The sequence below is a fragment of the Gobio gobio genome (assembly GCF_949357685.1).
Source record: "Gobio gobio genome assembly, chromosome: 2".
NCBI lineage: Eukaryota > Metazoa > Chordata > Actinopteri > Cypriniformes > Gobionidae > Gobio > Gobio gobio.
Window position 1 is genome coordinate 6,094,909 of NC_137098.1, and position 17,368 is coordinate 6,112,276.

The 17,368-nt window shown below is 39.8% G+C and overlaps 1 protein-coding gene across 2 annotated transcripts in view; it reads right to left on the reverse strand.

Moving 5' to 3' along the window:
• The window catches only part of ano1a (anoctamin 1, calcium activated chloride channel a), an 81,222-nt gene extending 66,073 nt beyond the window's left edge, over positions 1-15,149 (reverse strand). The window contains exons 1-2 of one of the 2 annotated variants that reach the window (XM_079806689.1): positions 14,925-15,149; positions 2,937-3,109 (exon numbers count right to left, since the gene is read on the reverse strand). In XM_079806689.1, the coding sequence (XP_079662815.1) occupies positions 2,937-3,044 (108 nt within the window). In that variant the 5' untranslated portion in view covers positions 3,045-3,109; positions 14,925-15,149. Of the gene's footprint in view, positions 1-2,936; positions 3,110-9,787; positions 10,097-14,924 lie in introns of those variants that run through there. The other variant, XM_079806688.1, reaches the window with a different exon arrangement.
• Positions 15,150-17,368: the final 2,219 nt, after the last annotated feature.

The window sequence follows — 17,368 nt, forward strand, 5'->3', positions numbered from 1 at the left end:
TGCTAGCGCCATGCTCTACTGTTTGAGCTATAGGAAAGCTACACGCTATAAGTATAGCTACTTAGTAAAGCTATAAGTAAAGCTACTTATAGTGCAGGCGACTCTGACCCTGGCATTGATGGTGGCCTGATTCTCTTCATTCTGCTCAACAGTGCTTGAGCCTTGAATCAAAACATCTAGAAGGGTCTGAAGAGGTTTTGCAACTGGCTCACTTAGACAGTTTGATGTAAAGGATCCATTGAAAGGCATCTGTTGCAGAAGGATGTATTTGCGCAGCATAAGTTCCGCCATAAGACATCTAGCCTTTATTATGTATATCTATGGCTGGATTAGTACCATCCTAAGTCACGATGTACCACAACGTCCAATAGGAAAATTCAACTGCAGTAGCCACCGTTCAACCTTAAGAGGGCAGCACTTTGGCGGTTTTACACCATATTTTATAGAATTAAAACACTTTATACTCAAATGTCAAAACATTTACTCAAATCAATGAACAGCATTAATAAAGCCCCAGTTTTACAGATCATTAACTAAAAAAAGTTGGTTAAGGGTTTAGTTACCCTTTAAAGCCTGTAAAAGTCTTCCCAGAAGAGTTAAAAGCTCGAAGGGTGGGTCAACTCCATATTAAACCCTACGGATTAAGAATGGGACGTCATTAAAGTTCATGTGCATGTAAAGGCAGGCATCCCAAAACTTTTGGCAATATAGTGTATGTCCGTAAATATTCTGTCATTTCCTGCTTAAAAGTATTTTTCAACATGTTTTCAAGTATGTGGGCATTTGAAGCATTCAGTTAGCATTCAGGCAAGCGCCACTTACATTTTCTTCAGAAAATTTACATATCTAGTTTCATGTTGTGTGTTTGCGCACATGATATCAGGAAACAACGCAATCCAAAAATGACGAGAGGGAGGTGATAGCGGTGCGTAAAACGAGTCAGCCCTCCCACTTAAGGTAGTTTTACTGCGATTTCTTATCCTGTGTGAATTGGCCATTAATATTAAAAGACGTCCTGCTGTAAAATGACATTACTCCATCTACCCTTATAAAACGAATCCCGTCCGAATAGGGCTTAAGTGTTTAAGAACATTCAGTGCACTTTACTTGAGAACAAACTGGAACTCAGCAACTCTACTTTTCATGCATCATCCCTTGTGAGGTTTGAACCCGGGACCTTTGGGTTTCCAGCACTGTTATTTGACCACTTATCATGCCACTTCTGTGTATTAAGGGAAGTGAGAACCACAATGCAGGGATTTACGACAAAACCAGTAAACAAATCGCATTAGCTCAGAGCAGGAAGGCAAAAGACATTTCTCAATTTCTCACGGCTGCATCTTCTATTCTATTCGTCTTATTCATGACAATAGGTTAATGACTTTTAAATTACACATATCCTATTACTGAAGCGTAAGAAGGTCAAATTAAACATTTTTTTAACTTTGGCTTAGCCTTCAGGCCATTGACTACACTTTTCAGTCCTGTGAATAGATTTCTCATGGTACATTTTTCTGAATAATTAATGAGATAGCATGCCTTTTGACAACTTCCTCCCCTAGAAGGATGCAAAAGTATGTTTACTGCTTGTCAAGTGCTTTTTTTTTTAAAAGATGAATGATTGTTAAAGGTACACTATAGTCCTATTAGGATGGGACTAGTTTTCCAGCGGGACGTAAGAGAAATTCATGTTTCACAGATGTACTTTTTAAAAATGATTTTAAAATCCCTTCCAAATTACACACACACACACACACACACACACACACACACACACACACACACACACACACACACACACACACACACACACACACACACACACACACACACACACACACACACACACACACACACACACACACACACACACACACACACACACACACACACACACACACACACACACACACACACACACACACACACACACACACACACACACACACACACACACACACACACACACACACACACAACCTCTTTAAAAATTGTGGATAGGGGAGAGCGGGGCACAACCTAACGCTTTTTGACTTTCTCAGTTTGTGTAAATCCACTTGAAATAGAGAAACACAAAAAATAGAGATGAAAACTAAACTTAAGTAAGAAATTTACTTTTGCTATGGTTAAATACATGTTCAGTGATATCTTCCAGAGATTTTTTAATTTTGGCGCTATTTTTTCTCTAAATAATGTTGATATGGCAACTAGTTAATACACTAAGTTGTTTCGTCATTCTGGCATGTGTGGAAAGGGTTAAAACATGTGCGTTACAACTAACCCCGGGTTAGGTTGTGCCCCGCGCTCCCCTACATCCTTTTAAGGACTTGTAACACACCACACTCAAATAGTACCAAATCTATAAACAAGCACCAAACACATGGTTGAATACATTTGTATAAAGTGATTCAGAATTAGCAGAGGGTATTTCAAAGTGACCAGTCTGTCCTGTAAATTTGCAAAAATGATCAAATACACCCTCAGGATGCAAAATAGTTTTGCACACACACAGGGTACTCAAGATCCGCAGTGCTTGAAGTTTACTGCACCATCTGGAGCATGGGAGGCAGTGTGTTTGGCAAGCTTTGGCTTTTTGTGAAATACATATATTTGGTTGTTTTATGAATGATCAACTACGATAAAAGCTAATAAGAGTATTTGCCTTGCATAAACACAATGCAAATGTGACTATGTGTGTAATTGAACATCCCTAGCTTTAATTTCATATCACCTGTTCTCAAAGACACCACTGCAAAAGTGTAAACTGAAGCATTCAAATGTCCATATATTTGCCCAAAGTTTGACTTGCAAATTATGCTGCACTAGAAAGACAGGAAAACATGGATGTTTAAAGTGGAACTGGTATTATGTCTATATCCCTGGGATGAAATGGACAAGATGTGCGGAGTAAGTTTTCCTCTGTTGTTGTGACTTACAGCAGAGCCAGTCTGGGGGTGTAGAGAGTCCCTCGTGCCTTTAGAGTTGTCTTCATCAATCCCCTTCACGTCCAACGGGACACATTCATACCTCTCATTTCGCCACATGCTGTCCTGTCCTCCCGGCCCTGGTGGCTGCTCCTCTGTGCTGTTGAAACCCAAGAGTTTCTCACCTGTTGAAGAGAAAACAGAAATTCATCAGTGCAAACATTATTGCTTTGTGATAGGAACACAAAGTGCAATGCTAAATCAAACTCAACCAAAGGTCCCCGGCAAAAAAGTTTGATTTTGGTGAAAGAAATACGTAAATAAAGAAGAAAGCCCAAATATTAAATGTCATGGATGTATATTTTCTGAGTAATCCACTCTTTTGTAGAGGGGTCAAAATGACAATTTGAAGCCAAATTACAGGGAGGTAAAATGACTTTAGAAAGATGGCAGCATCATTATATTATTTTCACACAGAGATTAATAGGTCTATTAGTAAAATATGTTAAATTTAGCAATCTTTGTTGCATTATATGCCAACAGTGACTGTTCAAGAATGGGGAAAAGCATTTGTGTAACTTGGGCACTTGAAAATGGGTCAAATACAATAAAATGAACGTAGAGCCATATTGAGCTCCCCACATCTATGGGATTGAATCACATTGGGCCTTGAAAATGAAAATTTCCAAAGAAAAGTTTGTTAAGAATCAGAATCTAAAATCATATTGTGATACCTTTAATAATGTTTTGAGTGACAGGCATGCAAACTTTGGAAAAAGAGTATTTCTGGCACTCAGACCGGTTATGCAATTGCGTTGACAGGAAACTAGAAGTGTATCTTGTTACATTATTTGTTGTTCATATATTCCTCTTTAAAAGAAAAAAGCATCAACTGTATGCAAAGTGACCCACATTTGGTTTGACCAATTGACCAAATCACCATTTTTGAACAGTCACCATTGGCATTTAATGCAACAAAGATTGATAAAGTCAACAGATTTTACTAATAGACCTATCAATCTCTGTGTGAAAATAATATAATGATGCTGCCATCTTTCCAAAGTCATTTTTACCCCCTGTAATTTGGCTTCTCAGGTGAAAATTGTAATTTCAACCCCTTTTACAAAACAGTGGATTAATCAATAAATATACATTCACTACAGTTAATATTTTGCCTTTCATTACACTATTTATGTTCATCTTTCTTCAGAAGAAATGAAACATTTGAGCCGTGGAAGTTTCTGAAATTTGGCTGCTTTGACATGGAATGACCCAACAACTATTTGTGTCAAAGGATTGCAAATAACCATCTGGTGTGAAGATTAGTTTGACTTGCATTTAAAGAGAAAAAGCAAGTTTAAATGCAAAATAAATCAAGAAATGCAAAAAGAATGTATGTGCTATGAGCTTAAATATGATCAAAATAATAATAAAGTGTAATCAATATACGAACATTAAAAAAGTGGTCACATGGTCGGTATTCTAAATATGATTAGTCCCTAAGAAATTATGTAGAATCTTAAATATTTATTATTTTCACATTATGTTTCTTTGCTCAACCATTTATTTACATTTGATTTTCCACTGAAATCTCAGACTACACATACTATATTTAATACCATCATGACTTATGTTGCTTTTTATAAATCACAAGAGGGAAAACAGAGAGGGCAGCAGGGGTCAACATTTTTTTCTAAAATAATGCAAGCACTGCAGACGCCTGATAAAAATAAAGCCTCCCAACACAATTACAGAGCAGCTGAAAACAAATACAGTTCATTTTAGATACTGTACACATCAAATGTTCCATCTTAAGACCTTGATAAAACCTAATAGATAATATCATGTTCTTTAAAATGGAGTGGTAATACAAGGGTGCTATTCTATGGCGAAACAAAATCTAAAAAAACAACGTCCTATAGAAAGGCATGGCTACATTTTCCTCCCTAGAGTGCATATGTAGGTCATTGTGGGATACAAGTGTGTGTGTGTGTGTGTGTGTGTGTAACCTCAAATTGCTCCAAGGGGATTGTCACTGCAATAATGTCAGCTTGCCTTTTTTCTTATGTATTCAATTTAAAATGGAATGTGATCACAATAAATAACACAAGAAAAATATTCCTTATATATGGAAACTAGAGGTTTTAATACAACATCTTATCTAGGGGTATTAATAAAAATCATCCTAATAAAATAGCATTTTAAATGTGAAAATAATTAGTTAACGGAAATATTCTTCATTTTATTATATAATATCATATTCATATTATTATATAATATTTACTGTAATAATTAAAACATCTTTAGAGCTATTTTCTTTTATAAAAAGTGATAAATTATAAGATTTTGTTGAATTAGACTTATGTTCCTGCGGGAAATCCATGTCATATCAGTGTAAGTTGAACATGATAGCTAGTTTGTTATTGGTCCAAGGTGGTTTACCAGCCTGAACTAGTTTGGAAAAAGTCTAACAGGACAATCTCAGCCACATGAGCTAGTAGTCCATCTGATCCATCAATTCAGACAAGCTAATAACCAAAACTAACTAGCATGTTCCTAGGGATGCACAGATATGAAAATATTGGCCGGTACCGATAACCGATAATTATTTATATTTAAAAGCCGATAACCGATTGTCTGGCTATCACCAGACCAAGCTCAATTTAAGATTGAACATTGGTCTGGTGAGTCTGCTCTGTATTTTCTACTGCACACGCAAGCATAAACGCGCATAAATTAAATGACTCTGTACGCAATTGGATAGTCCTTCAACAAATCAGACCACAAGAGGCGTGATCAACTGCCAACGACCCATCGCTTCTCTATCCGTCATCGTTATAATCTCTCCAATAGCTCGCCAGGTGGATAAGCCAGGCTGTGATTGGTTCCCGCAAAAGTGTAACAGAAGCAGTAGAAGTGAATGTACGGGTTTCCAGACTGAGTTGCCGGGAGAAATCAAATCGCTGGCAGATCAGGCTGGGTTTACCCAGCCTAGATAACCGAAATATTGGCTGATAAATCTAAATTTTTATATAATGAGATATATGATTGACTGATTACAAAAACAAAAGTCTCACCATTGAAAGCCATGTGCCAAACAATGTCCTGTTAATTAGTTGCCATACTATATATATATATATATATAGGGGGAAAATATAGATCTAACCTTACATTTTGTGTTATTTTACAGTAAATCACAAATGTAAATTTTTTTCAAGTAAAATAACAAATTATAATATTTTAAAGTGAAAAGCAGTAAACTGACATGAATTCCCTGTGTGACACTTCACATTTGATGGTTTCATTTTATTGTTTTTTGTTTTTTCAGTAACACTTTATTTTACAGTGTCCTTGTTGCACATAATTACAGTAATAACAGTAAATTATACATAATTACATGCAACTAACGCTCATCCTATAATAAGTACGTTGTTAATAAATATTACTCAGTACTATATTTACACTAACAATGACACCTTAAAATAAAGTGTCAGTTATGTACATTAGGGTTTTATGTTACATCTTATGTTATTAAATTAATGTTTATTGCACTATTTTAGTGTCGTGTTTGTTAAAGGTGTTTAGTATTTGAGTGCATGACTCTGTGCACCTTCTATATATTAGTATTTACCTCAGCTTGTGGAAAGGCTACTTGTGATGAATTTGATTCATCGTTTGGTTTTCTCTTCATCATCATCAGTGTTATGTTGTCTGTCAGTGTATGTTAAAGGCACAAAAGTGATTTAGCAGCAACATTGCTTCGCTAATTATTCTGGCAACCCTACACCGATCAGGCATAACATTACATCCTAATATTGTGTTGGTCCCCCTTTTGCTGCCAAAACAGCCCTGACCCGTTGAGGCATGGACTCCACTAGACCCCTGAAGGTGTGCTGTGCCATCCGGCACCAAGATGTTAGCAGCAGATCCTTTAAGTCCTGTAAGTTGCGAGGTGGGGCCTCCATGGATCGGACTTGTCTGCTCAGCACATCCCACAGATGCTCGATTGGATTGAGATCTGGGGAATTTGGAGGCAGAGTCAACACCTCAAACTCGTTGTTGTGCTCCTCAAACCATTCCTGAAGCATTTGTGCTTTGTGGCGGCGCATTATCTGCTGAAAGAGCCACAGCCACCAGAGAATACCGTTTCCACGAAAGGCTGGACATGGTCTCAACAATGCTTTGGTAGCACTGTGTATTCTGACACCTTTCTATCAGAACCAGCATTAACTTCTTGAGCAGTTTGAGCTCCAGTAGTTCGTCTGTTTGATCGGCCCACACGGGCCAGCCTTCGCTCCCCACGAGCATCAATGAGCCTCGGCCGCCCATGACCCTGTGGCCGGTTCTCCACTGGTCCTTCATGACCCTGTGGCCGGTTCTCCACTGGTCCTTCATGACCCTGTGGCCGGTTCTCCACTGGTCCTTCATGACCCTGTGGCCGGTTCTCCACTGGTCCTCCATGACCCTGTGGCCGGTTCTCCACTGGTCCTTCATGACCCTGTGGCCGGTTCTCCATGACCCTGTGGCCGGTTCTCCACTGGTCCTTCATGACCCTGTGGCCGGTTCTCCACTGGTCCTCCATGACCCTGTGGCCGGTTCTCCACTGGTCCTTCATGACCCTGTGGCCGGTTCTCCACTGGTCATTCATGACCCTGTGGCCGGTTCTCCACTGGTCATTCATGACCCTGTGGCCGGTTCTCCACTGGTCATTCATGACCCTGTGGCCGGTTCTCCACTGGTCATTCATGACCCTGTGGCCGGTTCTCCACTGGTCATTCATGACCCTGTGGCCGGTTCTCCACTGGTCCTCCATGACCCTGTGACCGGTTCTCCACTGGTCCTCCATGACCCTGTGGCCGGTTCTCCACTGGTCCTCCATGACCCTGTGGCCGGTTCTCCACTGGTCCTCCATGACCCTGTGGCCGGTTCTCCACTGGTCCTCCATGACCCTGTGGCCGGTTCTCCACTGGTCCTTCATGACCCTGTGGCCGGTTCTCCACTGGTCCTTCATGACCCTGTGGCCGGTTCTCCACTGGTCCTTCATGACCCTGTGGCCGGTTCTCCACTGGTCATTCATGACCCTGTGGCCGGTTCTCCACTGGTCCTCCATGACCCTGTGGCCGGTTCTCCACTGGTCCTCCATGACCCTGTGGCCGGTTCTCCACTGGTCCTCCATGACCCTGTGGCCGGTTCTCCACTGGTCCTCCATGACCCTGTGGCCGGTTCTCCACTGGTCCTCCATGACCCTGTGGCCGGTTCTCCACTGGTCCTCCATGACCCTGTGGCCGGTTCTCCACTGGTCCTCCATGACCCTGTGGCCGGTTCTCCACTGGTCCTCCATGACCCTGTGGCCGGTTCTCCACTGGTCCTCCATGACCCTGTGGCCGGTTCTCCACTGGTCCTCCATGACCCTGTGGCCGGTTCTCCACTGGTCCTCCATGACCCTGTGGCCGGTTCTCCACTGGTCATTCCTTGGAGCACTTTTGATAGAGACTGACCACTGCAGACCGGGAACAGCCCACAAGAGCTGCAGTTTCGGAGACGCTCTGACCCAGTCACAATCTTGCCCTTGTCAAACTTGCTCAAATCCTTACACTTGCCCATTTTTCCTGCTTCTAACACATCAACTCTGAGGACAAAATGTTCACTTGCTGCCTAATATATCCCACCCACTAACAGGTGGCGTAATAATCAGTGTTATAGACCGGTTATAATGTTGTGCCTGATCAGTGTAGCTGCCAGTAAAACGTTGATTTATACAACATGCATCAGTATCATATTTGGGCTACAGCACAGCTACTCTAACTGATGCATGATATTTGCTTTGTGCTTGCTTGCTCATAACAGTATGCATATGAATCATCATAATTCATCAGAACTGCTTAACAAATTGTCCTACCTTAACCTGAAAACTAATAACCCCAACCCATCATCACATGTTATAATCTTTATGTTTACACTCTAAAAAATGCTGGGTTAAAAACAACCCAAGTTGGGTTGAAAATGGACTAACCACCCAGTGAATGGGTCGTTTTAACCCAGCGGTTGGGTTCAAGGTTTGCTTAAAACAACCCATTCGCTGGGTTAGTCCATTTTCAACCCAACTTGGGTTGTTTTTAACCCAGCATTTTTTAGAGTGTAAGAGGACCATATTCATACTCATTTGCCAGTGTATAGACCATGAAGATTGAGTACATCCACATTAATGATGTCAGACAAATGAAAACATTTTGACACCTATTAATCATGTCGCTTTTGCTAAACTCGTTTTCAGAGAAATTTGTAAAATAGTACAGGTTTTATCTATCATGCATACATTCTACAATATAGTATTAACATTCTCCCTGCATGCCACATGCCTTCACTTTCCCCAACTGGGAAAATCCCCTCTGCCAGCTCAAGTTGACATGCACCGCCCCCTCAGAACAGCTCTCGCTCTCTCTCTCTCTCTCTCTCTCTATTTCCTCAGGTGAAGATGATGCTGCGATGGATTTTCCTCATGTGTGCGCGCGCGCGCGTGTGTGCGCGCTGCCTGCAGGCAATACGTGACTGCACTAAACCCACTGCTTTTCACCTAATAATGCAAGCTTCAATATTCATACAGCTTATCTGCCTTTAATATGAATATTATTTTATTATGAATAACATCACTCAACAGGTTTTTGCTCAAATGCATTATTTATAACATACCTGGATATCATAAACTGTCTCGCAAAGCAATCTGTGCATCATAACCATGCGTTAGAAATGAACATTTTATCAGACTGGTGGATTCTGGTTGTCTACGGAGCGATATCTGTCGATATTTAATCTCCATTGTCAAAATAATAAAGGAATCTCAACACAAAACGCGAGAAACTCACCCGAGCCATCAGTCTCCTCATCTTTCATCGCAGTATTTACATCATCTTCTCCCTTCATTGGCACAAATGTGCGTTGTGTCTAGTTTCCAGGTGGATGAAGTGGAAGTTGTGTGTGTGTGAGAGTGAGTGTGTGTGAGAGAGAGAGAGAGAGAGAGAGAGAGAGAGAGAGAGAGAGAGAGAGAGAGAGAGAGAGAGAGAGAGAGAGAGAGAGAGAGATCGTTCCTGGAATATCCTGCGTTTTATCTCGCGCACCAACCACACACATCTACATCACTGCCACACACACGAGCTCGTCCTCTTATCAGATGCGCTTTTGGGCAGTTCCTGAAGCAACACCAGTTGAATGCGGGCTTATCTCATTCTGCTCTGCTAAATTATGTGTTGAACTCACTCTACAGCATGTTTGTGTTACACATGTCGGCTATAAATGTGAAGCGGGGCTAGTCGTCGCGTCGCACCTTTTACTCCAGCTAGCTCAGTTTTACAAATGTTTCACCGTTAAAATGAAGAAAAACTAGAACATTTCTAGTCAAACTACAAAAATATCTAACCATTGTTTTGACCAACTGGCCTGTAATTAGGCTAGAATGTTTTATATAAGGGTTACATTTTGCGGCCATTTCCATAACACCAAAAAGCAGGACACATTTAGTGAGGCAAGAATAATTGCACAGGTGTACTCGCAACTACAATACAACTTTGTCCATCATATCGATGGTATCGTGATACAGTGATTCTGCAATAGCCTACTCTATTAAAATTGCCAGACAAATTTTATCTACGATATATCTTGATGTAGACCTATGTGTAACAGAAGAGGCAAAAAAGTGTTTGTTCACAGTATTTGTATTTATTGAAAGGGGTTGTAAAGCACATTCTTTCGATTGTGTTTGTGGGGTGCACCGTAACATGTGTTCATGCTTCGTTTTTGAAAAAAATCCTTATTTTTCATATATTTGACCTTTATTCTACACTGCTCTGTCCCTCCTTGTAAAAACGGTCTGATGGTTTCCGGGTTGTATGAAGCCAGTCCCTCAAAAATACGCAATGGGCTCTGATTGGTTAGCTGGCCCAGTGTGTTGTGATTCGCTAACCGCAGTGCACGTTTATCGGAAACATCACGCCCCCTTACCTTTACCGGTAGACTTTGCTTTGGTAGTATTAGAAACAATGGCGTCAATAAAACCATACCAATTTGAGCCCGAATCAGACCCAGAACTAGCCTGGCATGGCCATACTCAATTCTAGTCAGAATTTGAGTCTGGTACCGCTCCATTGAGCTTTGATTATGGGGCGTGTTTCAACCGAGCCAGGAAAGACCTCAATTGGATAGACCCACAACCAATCAGAGCAACGGAGCGACGCGTAACGTTAGTTGTCAAATGTCAACAGAACTCAACTGCACTGTTACCAAGTCCGTGTTTTTCTCCATGTCCGTGGGCTGAAGCGACCCCAATTATGTGATTATATAAACCCAGGAATGCGAATTTTAGCAGGCAACCTTGCCAAAATAACATATTTTGCCAACCAAACGTTTTGAGTAGCAATTGTGCGCGACATTGCAAAAACACTTGGAAACCCTGTCTGCACGCACGCATGATTAAGTAACGTTACAAGAAAAACATGAGTGTAAACGATCTTTGGCAGTAATAAAATAATTTAAGGATACAAAGAGTACTTACCAACACGATCATCGTTTCTGAGAGAAATAGTGAAGGTGAACGCATATACGAACAAGTTCTCCGTTTAGGATAAGAGCAAATTCAACCCAAGAGCCTTCGATGACGTGGATGATTACGTTACTGTTGATCATCTGTCCATCATCGTCTAAAGCCCGTCCTGACAATTTCATTGGTCCGAACAGTTTCTGTTCGGGCATAATTCCTCCTCTATGGAGCGAGTCCAGACCGAATTGCCCGAGCAAAACATTTTGTGGGCGGGGCTAAATTCGGCTGGCATCCAGGCTAACCCAGAACATTTTAGTGAAGATGATCGAGCAGAACCTGTTCAAGAATGGCTGTTAAACGACATTTCAGAATGATTTGTTTTTTTGTTGTTGTTGTTGTTGTTGTCTCATACTTTTTAGATACGTTGTATGCAAGTTTAGTTTGTAACGTTAGGTGTTTGTCGCATAACGTTAAGTATGAATGAGCATTTAACAGACTGGTTTGCAGAACAGCGTTGTCATTTGTTTACTTCCTTGCTACAATGTACAATTAACAAAACGAACTATTACAGGAAAACACATCGACGAGACATAAATCATACTTACAGGTTGTGGCCCGTAAACAGCTTCTGTTTTTAAATCCATCTTTCAGGACAAGCCGTTGTGCGAATCCTGCATTGAACTCGCGAAGATTGTGGAAGCTTTCCTCCGTGAAATGTGTAGCACAGAGAGATTTGGGTAATAATTATGAGGGACCGAGTTAAAAATAAATTTAAAACCATTGATCCCTAACTCCCCCGTCCCTAGGAAGGCTGAACAAAGTGGACCTGCAATCCGGATGAAAATAGCAGCGTTTCGTCGGCATTGCGGCAACAACACTCCAGCCTACTAACTATACCACAACAACTCTTCCCCACAGCAATACAAAATGGCCTCACCACACAAACTCCTCAAAACATTAGATAAATCCGCGCTGAGGAGCCGTGACGATGCACAACACGCGTAAAGATGATAATTCAACAAATAACTGCAGTTGCAGGTTTCAAACAGAGATGGCGACAGAGGCAAAACTTACAGACTGCAGCTTTAAACTTCACTCTAGAGCAGGGGTGTCCAAAGTCCGGCCCGGGGATGAATTTCAAACGGCCCGCAGCTTGTCTATTCAAATATACACTGTGTGCAGAATTATTAGGCACGTTGATTTTCTGATCATATTTTTTTTCCAGGCACATTTGACCAATTCCAAACCACATTAAACTTTTTGTATTTAATAATTTATAAGTGATATATAATTGTTCCCGAAGGCTGTAAATGAAAAACACCTTATATTCAGGTGTGCAGAATTATTAGGCATGTTTTCTTTTACAGATAAAAGGAGCCAAAAATGAGATTGAACTCAGACTGAAAAGTCAAAAATTATTAAATGCCCATGAGAAGGATGCAATACTAATGCAATACTAGACATTATCATTATTTTTCGGTTAACAGGTGTCTTTTCTCCGCCACATGTTTTTGTCTGACCCTGCTGACCCAATGAGCATTTCAATGTCCAATAGTCATGCCTTAACTGCAATATTGCATTAGTATTGTATCCTCACAGGCATTTAATATTTTTTGACTTTTCAGTCTGAGTTAAATCTTTATCTATAAAAGAAAATGTGCCTAATAATTCTGCACACCTGAATATAAAGTGTTTTCATTTCCAGCCTTCATGAACAATTATATATCACTTATACATTATTAAATACTAAATCAATAGTAGTTATTAGGATTACTGTGGTTTGGAATTGGTCAAATGTGCCTGGAAAAAAAATATGATCAGCAACGTGCCTAATAATTCTGCACACAGTGTATTATATGTGGCTCGCCACACATCATTTACAAATCATGCAGTTTCACAATGTCAAAGTGCTAGATTTTAGGCCAGGGAAACAGCGGCAACAGCGAAACAGCGATACTTGTGCACAGCACAACTCGCGAGCTCTGACTCGGAACAAATGTGTTTACTTGCGAGTGTCCCGATCACTAATATTTTTTACTTTTTACCATGCAGTGAAGTGTCATGTGTGCACTGCAAAAAATGCTCTTATTCAGTATTTACAGTCTTGTTTCTAGTCTAAATATATCTAAAAATTCTTAAATCAAGATGCATTTACTAGATAAGTTAAATTACATAAGATATTTTTCTTGTTTTCTGGAAAATAAAATGAAATTTAAGGGAGTTTTTGCTTAAAACAAGCATATTTATCTGCCAATGGGGTAAGAAAAATAATCTTGTTTCTGTTTGGGACAGAAACAAGATTATTTTTCTTACCCCATTGGCAGATAATTTAGCTTGTTTTAAGGAAAAACAATTTTAAACCCCCCCCCCCAGAAATCAAGAAGAAAAAAAAGTAATTTTCTTTAGTAAAAGCATCTTGATTTAAGACTTTAGATATTTGGAGTGGAAAAAAGACTGAAATACTAAGTAAGAAAAGCTTTTTTTTGCAGTGTGGTTTTACCTGTGGTGATCTAAATAGAGTGCACATTCATTTAAATAAGAATAGAGTTCTAACTCACTAATAATATTTACATTTCACCCATTAAAACTTTCATCAGCCAAAAAGTTTTACAGATATTGTTAAATATCTATACATTTTACAAGCTACTCAACTGTCAGCTCAAGCTTTTGTCAAATTTGTCATGTTTCCAAGAAACAAAACACATATACATTATATATATATATATATAATAGAAAGGGAACCGGCCCCCTGTCCACAACATCGAATCTGACCCCTTTTTACAAAGTTTGGACACCCCTGCTCTGGAGAAATGCGTTCGCCAGCGCTCACTGTAAGGATACTGTAACAAAAAAGTTATGATTTCCTCAGGGAAATAGCAAGCAGATTTTTCCCCCATTACTTTCATTTGACCCAAAGAACAAAAGCATTAAAAGATGCAGGTAAGCAAGTGTGATATTGCTCATCCAGCCAATTGCAGTACACAAACAATAACAATGCTTGTTTTGAGCAACAACAAAAAAAAGTCGTTTAATAATTAGCCTAATGGTATAGTTAATTAAAATAGGTCAAAATGTTAATAATGAAGTTTTTTTTATTTTTTTATTATGACTTTAAAGTAGGAATGAGTGGCATTTTTTCGACGCCTATGGACTTTTTTTTTTTTTTTTTTTGTAATGATTGGTCCGTTTCAATTCTTATGAACTTAAGTGTGATGTTAAACGTTTCTTAGCTAGGCTACACAACCACCATGTGCGGTAACATTTTGTGATTATTTCCAGTATGTCAAACTGATTAAACTTTACAGAGATCAGCTGAGGGCGCGCGCACACCTTACAGACTCACACCGGCAACACTAGACAGTCAATACTTCCCGAAAGAGAACAACGTCTAGACGTTTTCAGGTCAGCTTTGCTTCAAAGCCGGTGATTTCACAACTTGAGAATGAAAGAATGAAAATGCCAACTCTTACTTGTGCTCGGAGAGGAACTCGCTCACTCCAGCGCTCCAGCTCTTGACTCCTGCTCACCTGCTCAAGCACTTTATCTATCAAGCACTCAAGAACATGTAAATATCTCTCCGCTTCACACCTCACAAAGAGCGAAGTCTTCACTAAAGTACTGTACTTTTCGTTCAAAAGCGACGCGACGCAGCGTATGTGCGCGATGTATGGAGGGCGCGTGCACAGCCCTGCTATGACGTACTCATAGGTGTTCCCCTCACTTTCAACCCGAGCAGGTCTGAGTGTGGGCAGGCGCGGGACTGGCGAAAAGTTATACGTTCACAGTCTAATGACTGGGTAAATGTTTTCTCTGTTAACACACAGTGAGATCTTAAACACACACCGAACATGCACGCACACAGTTTGATCATCTCATGGCCAAATGTGATGTCTTTAAGTGCTTTGTGCGAAGTGAAGTTCCTCACATTAACCACAGGTCTCGGACGGAAGTTGTGATTGGGACAGAGACTTAACAACATCCCATTAGTACCGCTAGTAAATGCGTTAGAAGAATTTAACTAATGTTAACATATGAAACCTTACCCTCCCTCTCTCTCTCTCTCTCTCTCTCTCTCTCTCTCTCTCTCTCTCTCTCTCTCTCTCTCTCTCTCTCTCTCTCTCTCTCTCTCTCTCTCTCTCTCTCTCTCTCTCTCTCTCTCTCTATCGCTCTCTCTCTCTCTCTGTCTGTCTGTACAGTATCTATCTATCTATCTGTCTATCTGTCTGTCTGTCTGTCTGTACAGTATCTATCTATCTATCTATCTATCTATCTATCTATCTATCTATCTATCTATCTATCTATCTATCTATCTATCTATCTATCTATCTATCTATCTATCTATCTATCTATCTATCTATCTATCTATCTACCTATCTGTCTGTCTGTCTGTCTGTCTGTACAGTATCTATCTATCTATCTATCTGTCTGTCTATCTGTCTGTCTGTCTGTACAGTATCTATCTATCTATCTATCTATCTATCTATCTATCTATCTATCTATCTATCTATCTATCTATCTATCTATCTATCTATCTATCTATCTATCTATCTATCTATCTATCTATCTATCTATCTATCTATCTATCTATCTATCTATCTATCTATCTATCTATCTATCTATCTATCTATCTATCTGTCTATCTATCTGTCTGTCTGTCTGTCTGTCTGTCTGTCTGTCTGTCTGTACAGTATCTATCTATCTATCTATCTATCTATCTATCTATCTATCTATCTATCTATCTATCTATCTATCTATCTATCTATCTATCTATCTATCTATCTATCTATCTATCTATCTATCTATCTATCTATCATCTATCTATCTATCTATCTATCTATCTATCTATCTATCTATCTATCTATCTATCTATCTATCTATCTATCTATCTATCTGTCTGTCTGTCTGTCTGTCTGTCTGTCTGTACAGTATCTATCACATGTTGACCCCGTTAAAGTTCAAAGAGTTTGAGGTAAGTGTGTGGTTTGCTCTGAACTATATTTACACATTGCGTGCATAAATATGTTCCATTCATTGGTACAGTATGTTCTGGTTCACATAGCACAGATGATCCACCCCATTGTCTAACAGGGTGTTCGTCTTTAATTGCAATCAAACCACAGCATTAATTGCTTCCAAAACACCCCAGGCTTTCCCGAGGGCTGTGGTTTCCCTCTGTTGACTCTTCCAATCGCCACACACTCCAGCGTTCCTGTATGTTATACTTGGCTTTCTGACGAGGCATATAACAGATAAGCCAGCCAGAGACCTTCTTTCAAAAGACCGTAGAGTCATTCAATACACATAACCTGCCTGTTGCAAAGGGGTTTAGTGTGTACATTCCTCTTATGTGTCTGGTCTTTATAGCTTTGCTCTCTATTGTGTTGTGGCTTGGTTTCAGATGACTTCAGTCAGTGCATGTGGGAAAAAAAATCGGCTTCCTCTTTTGTCACAAGATTTTATGTTAATGGTCGCCATCAGTGTGAAGCAGAAATAAACAAGAGTTAGTTTGACATGAATGCAATTCATAGCTCTTCTTAACTATCAGTTTTTAATGTAACCTCTAAAAAAACTAGTCTCCTCTCTTATCTTTATTATACACTCTCTCGCTTTCTGTCTGTTCCATATAGTTAAAACGTGTGTGTGTGACTTCTGTGGCCTCTGTTGAAGCATGTCATTGCACTAGATAACAACATATCATGCAAAGTGTCTCTGCAAACAGATGATGCAGGACTTTTTTCTCAGAATATAATGCCGCCTGCTTGGAGCCAGTTGCATAGACTTATATTGACCAACTAGCAGTTAGATAAGAGTTAATCAGTCTTTTCCAATTCAAATTAGATCGATTTATGGAACTGACCATAAAAAGTTAGGACCATTCTTATAGAGTAAGTAGTTTATGCACCCAGCCATTGAT